At 39.4% G+C, this 13,168-nt stretch overlaps 1 protein-coding gene across 1 annotated transcript in view; it reads left to right on the top strand.

Moving 5' to 3' along the window:
• Positions 1–8,941: 8,941 nt before the first annotated feature.
• The window catches only part of espn (espin), a 44,417-nt gene continuing 40,190 nt past the window's right edge, over positions 8,942–13,168 (top strand). Inside the window, exons 1-2 of the mRNA XM_046056738.1 lie at positions 8,942–9,241; positions 12,292–12,485. Of these exons, the coding sequence (XP_045912694.1) occupies positions 8,942–9,241; positions 12,292–12,485 (494 nt within the window). The remainder of the gene's footprint in view (positions 9,242–12,291; positions 12,486–13,168) is intronic.

Raw genomic sequence — 13,168 nt, forward strand, 5'->3', positions numbered from 1 at the left:
CACTCACTGTCATGTTACCAAGTTGTTTTTTTAACGTCCGTTTTAAGGTGAAGTGGAGGTCCCAAAACTGAAAAGGCTTCCTTGGAGGACCACGAGCACAAAACCAATCAACGGTTTCTTTCTTCTCTTCCTTTTTACACAACAGAAGCAACATGAGCATTGATATGGTAAATGGTGGCAATTGTTTTGTGCATTTATCCAAAACCCTTTACAATTTGCCTCTCATTCACTTACTCACACAGACACTCACACACCAATGAAAGCCATGCTAGGTGCTGGCCTGACCATCGAGAGCAATTTGGGGCTCAGTGTCTAGCCTAAGGACACCTCAACATATGGACAGGAGGAGGTGAGGACTGAACCGCCAAACCTGTGATCAGTGGAAACCAGCCAATGACCACATTGACATCAAGGTCATGAAGTTAAAAGGGAGGGATTTTAAAGCTATTGTAAGGTATACCCTCCTTCTTCTGGCTACTTCTTAAGGGCTTCATCTGTGGCTTTGCACCTCTGATCAAGAGGAGTCAGGTGTGGGTGACTGGTTGACACTTTTGCTCCATGTGGCGGTGCTTTGTAAGATGACCACTGTCCATGGTACTGAAGAGGGAGAGAGCATTTTGACAGGTGAAAGCCATCTGTGGTGCTAGATTCGGGCTCTGAAGTCACCCATTCAAACCTGACAGTAGCTGTTACATTGGTCCTCATTTAGTATTTGTTCTCTACCACTGAAAAGGTCCAGGACAACAAATACATCAAGGAATTGGTGCTAACTTGTGTTTTCTTTTGTTAAAAAGCCCAAAATTAGATATTACTTGCCTGAAAATCTGCATGAGATTTCTATGTTTGGACTGTATCCTGAGAAGAACTAATTAACGCCCTGCTAGAATGAATAATCCATCCAACATCAACAAACCAGCTCATTATCAATCTACAGTATGAAGACATTGAGGAAACAAACATTTAATAAGATCCATGTTCATTTCCAAATCTAACTTTGGGCTGATTATCTTATCCTAAGAGGCATGTAAGCCAAATGGCTGTAATAACATTTTGACCCTGAAAACAGGCCACTTCAGGTACTTTTATTATTGAAGACATAGTGGGTAGTGGTGTTATATTTGAGTGCATTATATTGAAAGGTGTACCTAACAAAGAGGCCAGTGAGTGTATGTTGCTGTCTCATCTCCCTTTGTTAATTTGTCCATCACATTGCTGCTTTTATGATGGCTGTAGGTCCGGTATATTTCAATATTTTAAGACTTTTTTTTTAATCAAGACTTGTGAAATATTTGCTAATGTTTTTACATAGCGTTTTTTTGTACGGTTTGCATTGTCAAAGCACTGATGTGACATTGCCACATCTCCCTCTGGGAATGCAAAAAGAAGTCCTATCAACACTTGCCAAGAAGCTTCCCACGCCTAAACCAACGCCATTTTCATAAAGCATCTGCTGCACCAGTGACGAAAATCCAAACTTCTGTCTTCTCCTGCACGAAGTCAATTTGACGTCAGTGCCTCAAATGTGCGTCAGTATCCCTACAGGATGCGTGCTAAATGAGACGTTATCAAAAGAGACTGATAACTTTTAGTAATCTCTGAACAAAACTCATTTCGACTGAAGTTGTTTACAATCTTAAATAGAAATCCAAGGGTCTAAAAAGATCTTATAAGGATGTCAAATAATTTCTGCTACCTCATATCTTCTATGTCCTTCTTCCCTTGAAGGCTATCGACCAAAGTCTATTGGTTGCTTTTGGACAAACACGACAGTAATCCAGCATCATGTCAGCTAACACATAGATCCAAATATGACAAACACAGACATAGACAAAAATATAAATGTTGAATGGAAGATCACATATTATGGCTGGATTATGTAAACACTAATTGTGCTTTTATAACTTTACAGATGCTTTGCCATTTATGACGCCCATCGTCACTGATCCCATTAGAAAATGAAATCCATTACAGTGCAAAGCATCGAGTCTGGCGTCGTTTTCAGAGGCAGAGTAACATTTTTGCTAATTGTAGTCCACATTGCATAAATCAGACGGATGGCTCAGACAGGATTTGAATATCCAACCAAGCCTAACCAAGCCAAACGCCAAGCTGCAAGGCAGAGCACACATCTGGTGGCGCACATTTGTTTCGCTCTTCAAAGTTGACAAAGGTAAACTTATAGCGTCGCATTGGCTTCTCCACCAATAGCTGTCGCCTCAATCACGGACAGACTCCTCATTCATGCACCTCAATGTGCCTCCACAAACAAGACAGCAGTCTAGCACATCTTCCTGTTGAGGAAGGACACGTGAATGATGCAGTAGAGACACTATCTAAAACTTCAAAAATAAATGGCTGTTTATTTCTTCATCTTTCCTGAATAATAGAGGATATTTGGGAATGGAGCAGCCCCATGCAAGCGAGGCATTGGACATGCAGGGCATGCGGCTTGTTGGCGGGTTTTTTGAATATTGGATTTCTGATTGAGGGGAATCCATTGTGCTGCCATATCAGGGGCACGAGAACAGCACGAGCCAAACGAACAAAGGCAGCAGATGGCTTTCCTGCTCCGATGAATTATTTTGAAGTTACAGAGACACGGGGACCATTAAGAGTTGTCCAGGGGGAAATTAAGGAGTGTGTGTGTGTGTGTGTGTGTGTGTGTGTGTGTGTGTGTGTGTGTGTGTGTGTGTTTGTGTTTGTGTGTGTGTGTGTGTGTGTGTGGGGGGGGGGGGGTACATTTACATCAAGTCATTCTGCGATGTCCAATGTAAAGAAAAGTAGTCTCAAAGTAGTTTCTTCAATGTAGGCTATTACTCATTTAATTGCTGTAACTGGTCGGAATGAAATAAGAATAAAGGGTTCACTATTTGCCAAATAAAAAAGGTGGTGCAAGAAGTATATCTAAATGTAATGCTGTTGGATATATCTAAATATATCTATACATAGGCCTACATGATAGAACTAGAAAAACATGCCTGCATACAACCATGCATACATTTCAAAAACCCAAATAACACCATACAAACACACCAAAAGAGAAAAAACAACCAAACCCCAAAGACTTCAGCTATCCGTCTTTTGTTCCACACAGTTCTGCATTGTACAGTCTAACTGCAGGGCTGCTTGCTTTCAGCCAAAATAAGCAATTAACAGAGATGCTCAAACTTGCTAATACAGTCTCTAAGCCTATTTAAACAAAACAAAAAATCAACTCTATGCTTGTATATTTAATATTATTTATTTTGTTTGGTGTATTTTATATTTTCTAGCTGTTGCATGGTCCTGCACAGTCATTCTGCAGAACTAAGATACAGAAAGGCGTGGCCTGTGTACGGTGTCCGCCCACAAAGGGAACGCGTCTCTGTCATTGAGTCCCAAACCTCGTGTTGCAAAAGGGCGCTCAATACAACTATAGTCTTCAACCAGCAACGTCCTGCAAGCACTGCTGCATGGGCTGTGAATGATGACCGCAGGGGCAACGAAGTCACACCCTGGTATGTTATTTTCATTTTAAAAAAATACAATGACATAGGCTACCTGTTTTGAACATGTAACTTACGTGTAAAACATAGGATTTAATTTAATCTCAAGGCTCCTTGATTGACACAGAAGCTCAGCTGCTTATCTTCACCTATCTCAATTTACTGTTTTAATGTGAGGATAAATGTGTATGGCTTTATACATGACATAGCCTATGTTGTGTCCGTATTTGATGTAAGGTTTAATAATGAGATGTGTCCCAACAAGTTCAAGTAGGCTACAGTATAACCAAAGCTGTTTAAACTGTAACACGCAAACGTGGATTTTATATTAACACGTGCATGTAATCTGCTATTTTCTATCTTATCTACATTTCTTGTAAGGAGGACAGCTGACTCTATTGTAAGGATGTACAATTATTTGGTGTAGGCTATCTAATATTCAAATCAACTCGGGCAGAGTGAAACCATTTAAACACTACTTCATCATATTTCCAGTAGGCCTAAATTATAGATCACATCAGAGTGTGTAAAATAATTTTGACTTTTCACCGTAGACGCTGCATTGTTGAAACGCCTGTCATGTCAAATTAGTTTGACAGGACGGGCGTAGTTGTTCCTGTCAATCGCTAATGAGCCCTGAGTGTGAGAAAGTCTGACCGTAAAATTTCTCACTGCAGCTCACGGATGACTGGGTCGCTGTGGGACAGACAGCATGCCGGCATGGTGAGTTCAAGGGGGCAGGAGACATCTCAGAAACAAGATGAACAGTAAGATAAAATGCTACACCCAAATAATCACCTGCTACTACAGAAAACTGACACGTTTATTCCTGCTTTTGTTGTAATGCTGTTGGATATTTCTAGAAAAGTGCGTGCCCTAGTTCCAGGGATTATCATAAGGGAAACAACCATAAACTGTTACCATAACTAGGCTATAGGCCTACAGAAAAACAACATTATAAAAAAAGATTTGTGTCCAAAAACAAGAGAAAAATGCAGTTGTTAAAAGGTTTGTATAAAATACTTCAGTAAGGAATAAACTTTGAGAATATAGCAAGCACATCATGGCAACAATAGATAGAATAGATAAATTGTCTGTCATATGTCAATGTGTTTCTGGTGTTTAGCTAGAACTGTATTTTGTTGTTTTATTGTGAAGCACCTTGTGATTTTATCTGTGAAAAGTGCTATATAAATAAATTTTACTTACTACTTACTTACTTACTAGATATTTAGGAGAATACAAATCACTCCAAAATTCAGCAAATACGATTATAATCATTAACAGCAAATAAACAGTAGTAGGCTAAATGTCAGCTTTTCAAAAAGCACTTCATTGCTGGCTACCTCATGACACATTTTAAAGGAATACAAGATTACTGCATCATTCACAAAGAGTTTGACTTTTTAAAGGTCCTCCTATCTAAAATGAAAGATATGACCTAATGCTCAGAAATCCCAATGAAAAAATGTATTAAAATTTGAAACATAAAATGTATCACATTTATAATTAGTATAAGCCAAATATATACTTTGTAATTGCTCCTGTAGAGAATGATTAACAGGAGACTAAGGTGTTTTCTTGATGTTTTAAATTTGATTTTAAATTAATTTCAGCTCAAGCAAGAATGTATGCAAGGGTGAAAGAAAGAACAAAGAAAGAAAGAAAGAAAGGTTAAGGGAACAATGAAAAGAAGCAACCAAGGTTTGGGGATGTCAAATTGACCCAAAGGAAGGATAAATAAAGTCATTTCTTCTCTTTGTGTGTGTTGGTCTTCTTTCAGCTGCTTAATAAAGTATATTTTGTCTGGTGTCAATTTTTTTAAATAAACTGTATGTGTAGCCTACTTCTTATTGTTGATTGATTACGGAGAACAGCAGATGTGTGAATTGTATGTGTTATACTATGTAAATATGTAGGCTTTGTGATGTATTCATTATTATTATTATTATTATTATTATTATTAGCCTTAATCTTCGTATTTCAGATCATACATTGAGGTAAAGACATGCTTCTCTCCGTGGCTTAACATAGACTGAAGGCATCCTTACTGCACGCGCCCAGGTTTACTCAGGCGAAAGCAATTACTTTACGGCACGCGCCAACCAGCTGGGCCGTTGCAGAAGGGCGCGAGGGGCTGCTCTGTATAACTGCAGGTCTACCGGTAGGCTGTATTGTATTTTGTCATAACCTTGTTAAAGGTGATTTTAAAGCAAACTGTTTAAAATAACCTACATGTAGGTTTGAAGGAAAAAAGTAAGAATGTTAGGTTATAGCCTAATTATTAACATTATTATCGTTATTATTAATAATTATCATTGATACAAATTTAGAAAATTCAAACTCCTACTAAAATTTTCAAGAGGTCATTATCGAGACTTGCCTTCTCATAAGGTTGGTACCGGTTCACCCAAGAAACCTTTGATAAAATGCAATAGCCTATCTAAGGCTTCAATTTAGGAAAACACTCGTAAATTGTTTACTTTTATTACTAAATTTGCTACTTTTCTCTGGATTTTTACTGTTTTAAGGGGTGCTGTGGCTATTTGCCGCTGCAAACAGCCAGTGTGTTAGGTATAGGCAGCATGAACTTGAGCATAAAATTTGAATGTTCCCGCTCAGCAGCAGATGTGATCACACAATAGATGGGGCCTACGCGTTGAATAATTGAGTCCAATTTGAATAACTGTCGCACGTCTGACGCGTGCAAGAAATATCCCAGCTTTCCCAGGCTTTGTAGGAAAACCGTTGGCAGCCCCTTTCCAGTTCAATGGGGATTTAGCTTCACATTACTGCTTAAAGTTGTGGGAGCCCTGGGAAAAGACTCCAGATCACCTACACGATTAAATCCTGTGTTAGGCCCTTCATTAGGCCTATAGAGTTTTGAGGATGCAGCTGCAGCAAAGAAGTGTTTTGGTAAATGAAGTCCAGACATAAACACAAATTGGCAAATATATAAATAGGCGGAAATGAAAAATAAACAACCTTTCAAAATCATGATACGCAAGATATTCTAGGCTAAAATAACTGATGTAGTGTTCCCCTAAATCTTGTTAGGGAGTTATTATTGTCCATTTCCTTGAGGGAATTGTACCAATAGTCCCGCGAGACTGCTCATAGGAATTTACCCTCTCCTCCCCCAAATCGGCGCGTGGTGTCTATGACAGTTGGACCGGTGCAACAGATGGTCCAGAGAGGCACGCGCCGAGCACGAGACACCCCTCCCCCTCCCCACCACCGCGTCAAACCCACCCACGTCAGGCAGAAGCCGCCTGTGCGGAAAAACCAATCAACCTAATCTGACAGTGAAGATGCAGACCTGGTGTGAGGCTGCAAGTTTTCTTATTAAGTTAGCTCCCAAATTAGGCTATACCCAGTGAAAATATAAGAAAACGTCAAATAGGCCTAGACCTTAAACGAGTCTGAACAATCTATAGGCCTATTGGTTTAAATTTAAATAACCCTCCTAATTTCATAGTGTGTAAATATAAGCCTTCAAAGCAGTGGAATTGATCCATTGTTTTAATAAAAGGCTACGGTAGGTCTACTTTTTTTTATTATTAGCTATGCGTGTTTAATGTGTGCGTTATGATTTGGAGAAGTCATGATGACTCGACACCTGAAAACCTCCGCAGGTAGAGCTAAAGGCCTACCTGGCTAAATATGAAGCTTCCCTGCCACCGTTTGGAGATCAAAAGTATTGCAGTTCATCACAAAGTCCAGCTGCGCAGAGAAAAGTTTTAGCCTAACTGTGTGTAGTCTAACCTTTCCTCTTACACATCCAGTGATGGTTTACTCTGTTAGAAGTAAAGTCCTATATTCAAAATGTTACATAATACACAGTAAAAGTACACAAGAATAGCCTATAGGCATCTAGCTATATTATTTTATTGGATTATTGTTAAGAATAGCCCACGTGAGGTGTAAGCAGCATTTTCCTGTTCTATCAGGTCGAGATAGAGCGCATTTTAACTACTTTATAAGTTCTTGGCACTTTAGTCAATAACAAATCATATTTTAGAGGCTGGCCATGTCAACATCTTAATATGCAAAGAAACTACTGACGTCAGATTATAGCAGCGGAGTAATTGGAGACATGTAGACTAAAGTTACATAATATGGGGAGACTCAAGAAACGTAGTTGTTTGCACCTCAAAGTTTAGGTAATTACAGTACTTGAGCAAGTGTATTTACTTTCCACCACAATTAAAATATTTTCATTGTCGCCCATTCATCTAATTTGTTAAGTTTTTAGCAGAATTGATATGCATATGTTATGTTGTTCTCTAGTGCACACATGCATAGGCCACATAATGATTAGAAGTTCGTTGTGATCACAAGCATATTTCATTTGGCAAAGTAGCCGAACAACTATACTTTTACTATTAGAATAAACGTATTCCATCGGTAGCTATAAAAAGAAAACAATATCGATTTTATATTATAGCCACAAAAGCAGAAAATGCTAATGCATCATATTGACAACTAAATAAGGGGTTCATTGTGATGATCAAACTGTTACCGGATATAGCTTCACAACAAGATTCTGAACTTCTAGAATCATCACTAAACAGACACAATCAGAAGCTCAATTCTCCCACAGACCACCAGATGGACCTCTACAGGGTGCAAACTGTGGGTGTCTAGTGATGCTGATGCTGCCATATGTTAAATTAATACCGGTGAGGCTGCATACAAACGAGACTGGGCGTGTGTTCAAAAAGCCCATTTCTGAATTAGTGTTTAGCCATGGACCTATGCCTAGCCTACTTGATTGACACCCAGCACAGTAGAACTTTCTCTGTCGGGCTATACTCAAACATTTAAGTCGCATGTTCGTACTGCCCCTTTAACTTCTGAGCCGATTTTCAGAAAGCAACAACCTGTAACAGGCTCAGCGATCCTCCCCCTGATGGATTATTTAACAGGCGCTGAGTCCCATGTCGCCATCTGCTCTAAGAAGAAAAACACTGCAGAATATTCTCCGAGGCACATGATAGACGCTAGCAAACAGGGTAAACAAACAAATTAAACAAAAAAATAGTTAGTTGGAACACACACAAAAAAAACCAAATCAAACTTGTGCAACAGGTGTTCAGCATCCTGGAGGCGCCAGAGAGAAAACAAGAGGACAGCTGAGCCACATCGCCGGGCAAAGCGTAGAAAGCTGGTCAGTGTGTCACTCAGATAAAGAATAACGTTAGTGGACTGAGTTCTTATTTCAACATGTAAAAAAGGGATCGCATATTAAAATGTGTATGAACGGAAACGGATCTTGCTTTTGACCATTTAGCTCTGATGTGGGGCGATCACTGAACTTTCCCCGCAAAACTAACTGAGACTGAGATGCTCTGAAGCTTTGTAAATAGCCTAAAATGCTGACCCCATCCGTACGGTGAAAGGATCGGGCTCAACGCAGGAAACCAAAGGCAGGAGTTGTCCGATCTGTAGCAGTCATGGTGGTGGAGCAGGACAGGACGCTGCTCGCCGCGAGGCAAGGGGACGTGCAGACTCTGAAAGTGCAATTAGCGGCTAAAGCGCTCACCAGTGACGTCAAGGATGTGCTGGGAGCTTCACCGGTCCACCACGCAGCCCGGGCCGGGAAACTAACATGCCTGCGTTTCCTGGTGGAGGAGGCAGGACTGCCGGGCAACTCGCTGGCGAACAACGGGGCAAGCCCGGCGCATGACGCAGCAGCCACCGGCAACCTGACCTGCTTACAGTGGCTGCTGACCCAGGGTGGATGTCGGCCAGAGGTGAGTGACTTGAGCTATTAGTTGGACACCTTGAAGTGTAGACAGTAGCCTAATTCTCTTTCCTCTGACCTGGCTGCCATGTCTCAGCTGTGTAGCCACCTTCAAAGCCCTATCTCTCTTTCACCTCACCAACTGGGGTCCAGTTGATTTGGGGTATGTTAGAACTAATGTCAGTGTGTTTTCATGCCCAAAACCTACACGTTTTCTATTAGATTTTGCACCTGGTCGTGAAAAAGCTTCTGAACCAACATTTAGACTATCATGAGATACTAAACCCATAATAATAAGTTTTATTTAGTCACTTAATAAGTAATTAAGAGACTAAATAACATGTTTTAATTACCTTCTATTCAAACTCCACACTCCACTCCACTTTCAAGGAGTTTTTGTTGCAGTTTATAGAGGAACTGCTACAAGTGGTCAGTTGACCCCAAGGCCAATAAATATGGTTTAAACATAACCATTAATTCACTTCTAGTACCCAAACTGTAAGACCACACTCCCCTTTAAGTTGACTGGTGATCAGTTACAGTTTTGGTGATAACAAAAGATAACTTCATCGAAGATGGCATCCACCTCATCGAAGATTTAGCATCAAGATCTTACCAGACATCACAACATGGTGATCTCACAGTAGTCTGGTTCAAAAACACACTCCATATACCAAAGAAAAGAGATCCTCAGATATTCACAACAGCCTGAAGGCTTTATACTCTTATGATGACATATTTAAAGGCAGCACATGCTAACACTCTGAGGAACAGACAATAAAGACATCTAATTTAACTCACAAAACATAAACAGATCGAACATACTGTCAACTGGTAGGCATTAGAAAATGTTAAGAGTATTCCCCTGGTTCTTTGTGACTTACTTTCAGTGCCTCATGTCCCCATGGTAATGAAGTATGCAAAACTGGTTTTGCAAATGTAATACTTATGTATATTCAGCCCATACAATAACTAATGATTAGCACAGAACAACATAATGACAGTATAGTTTGATATGATTGTGGGGAAGATGTTTGGTAGGGAGAATGGTTAAACCTTCACATAGATGATTGAATCTTTGGAGTCCATGTCGCTGCTGGTCGTAAGATGCAAATATTCACACCAAGGAAGGAATGAAGTAGACATTTTGAAGGAGTTTTAGTTAAAGCTGTAATACAGTTGTATTTTACTGTTCTCTGAAGTATACCCTTATGCACCACTAAGTTTATAGATGCAGATATTTACCAGCATTGTAGCCATTATAGTCTGGTGTGCCTCTAATTCTAGTATTTTTCTGTAATACGTTGCTTCTCTTTAGTGGCGCAATATAATCTAGACATCCATTATCGATACCTGCTTATATTATGCAGAGTATGTTGCTAGGTATCCCAGCATAGTACTCCCTGAAAAGGTTTCCAGTCTATCACATGGAGGCAGACACAACCTTCACAATGGCTGCCAACTTAGATTTTCCAGTTCACCAAACCTGCATGTTTTTTGAACTGTTGAAGACCCAGCCAGCTCGGTCACAATCGTCCCCTTGACCTTCTTGGTCTGAGGCATCAGAACAATGGACTAAGTCACCACACTGACAAATCTTTTGTCTTCTCTTCCTCAAAAATGATTTAGACTAACACAACACAAACAGAAGTACCAAACCTGAGGCACTCAGGCACTCGATCTGACCTATAGTAACATGTGATTCTGAATCTGAAACAGTAATAAGAGCTCTATTTGGTGCTGTCTCCATTTCTTCAGGGTTACCTGACAGACTGCAGAAGAGCATCAAAGAGCACCCCATGCCATAGTCTAACTGATGACATACTTGGCTGACATTTAGTAAAACCTTAATTACTCATTTACTTAATTAATTACTTACTTAATCAATTACTACCTGCAGTGCAATCTACTTGATGTGTGGTCAATGCTAACTTCCACTTTTCACCACTGTGTCTTTTCCTTTGTGTTACTGCATTCTGATCCTGATTTTCCCTTATGTTAATGACGTTCATTTGAAGCACTCCACTGCCCCAGAATACAGATTTAGCTTCTTTGTTGATAAGACTTGAGTAATAATACACATTTATCCAAAGAGCAAGCAAATACTTAGCTATTGGTCCATCTCTTGACAAAAAGAATAAAAGTATGTTACAGGTAAACACGTTTTTAAAGGAACATGGAATCTGTAACCTAATTTGTTTGAGCCAGTGTTGGTGAGAGAGTTGCAAAAGCTATGATCTGTGAGTCTTAGAAAACTGAACCACTTTAGTCACAACCGGTTTTTGGTAATATCTGGTACCTTTCACATTCTCTTTTCTTTTTCTAGCTCAGCTGATTATACTGCAGGTTTGAGTGCAATTGTCAGTCCATGCAGCTTAGAAATGCAGCAAGTTAGAAGCACAGTATATAGGTTTTCTCATGAAGAATTTTCTCCTGAAGGTGTGTGTGTGTGTGTGTGCGTGTGTGTGTGCACAATTTTCATAAAAAAGGTATGCATTTATACACAAGTTAAGCAAGGACTTATTTCCTTGCTCAAATATGCCTACTACTCTTAAGTTGTGAAGGCTCTATATGCATTTCAGAAAATCACAGAATAAACAGCTTTGAGCACTGAACGAAATTTAACAGAAGAATCATTCTAACCTACTGTATAGAAAAAATATATGATGCATTCATCTCACACAGCACAAGGAGTTCTATCCACTTAATTTCAACAGTGAACACTAAAATACAGTAACAATATATTCTATAAAATGAACTGGTAGAGAGGCACCATTCCCTTAAAGGTTGCTAGCTTACTAACATGACTTTGCTGGGGTCTCTGGATGCCAAACAGTGCAGGTTGAAGATACAAAAGTTTTCATGTTACTATAGTTTAAATCCTAATTTCATAATGTGGAATCAAACTATGAGCTGTTTTTTACAGGAACATACAGTACTGTATATTTAACAGTTAATTCATGAAATTATTTTGATTATTAACTTTTTTTAAAGGAAAAAGAAAATAACAATTTTCACAATTGTTTAATTTTCAGCTTTATTTTTTTGTTTGATTAACAGCACAGGGACTGTTCTGGTGCCACCGTTCTCCACCTTGCATCCCGCTTCAGTCACCATGAGATCACTGACTGGCTGCTGAAGTGTGGTGAGGTTGACCCCGGGGCCTCCACCGACACAGGCGCCCTACCTGTTCACTATGCTGCTGCCAAGGGAGACCTGCCCTCTCTCCGACTGTTACTGGGGCACAGCCCAAAGTAAGAGCAACATGGTTTTGTCTTTACAGCAGCTTTAAGCTTCCTTTCACTGTGTTCAAAATCTGAACTTATCCTCAGTTCTGATTCTTAAGTTGCTGTTGTCTAATAGTGATTTAATATGGTTTAAGTTAATCTTTTGTACAGGGATTGAAAATGCTTTTGTTAAGAACACAATCTCTAAAATCAGGCTAGGTGTCATTGATCACGTGCCAAAAAACACACACAGTAATTCTACAAGATTTTATGTAAATATTTTTAAAACAAAGTGTGATATTTAGTAATACACACGATATAATGCTAGTATCACTTCATGATGGTCATGCTGGATTTCGTTTAGCTGTTATCTGTTAAGTTGCAAAGAAAACTCCCGCACACTGTCTAACTTGCAAAAGGTTGCAATGCTTCGGTGCTAGACCTTCGTCAGGCAAATGGTGTTATATACTGTGAAGCCATCTTTTGTAAGAGGTGACTTGTTTGTCTACACCAATCACCCACTTCCACATAAAATAAGGCAACCATTATAAAACAGTCATTCACATTTCCAGTCATAAAGATCTAGTTTAAGCTTACATATGACTATCTCTATGGTAACAATACTATATCGTTAACAATACTATATCGTATCTATACTTGATGGATGTAGATTTCTGTATAATGAATGTATACCAAAAATATAATAAAAT

Source organism: Micropterus dolomieu, linkage group LG08 (assembly GCF_021292245.1).
Source record: "Micropterus dolomieu isolate WLL.071019.BEF.003 ecotype Adirondacks linkage group LG08, ASM2129224v1, whole genome shotgun sequence".
NCBI classification, from domain to species: Eukaryota; Metazoa; Chordata; class Actinopteri; order Centrarchiformes; family Centrarchidae; genus Micropterus; species Micropterus dolomieu.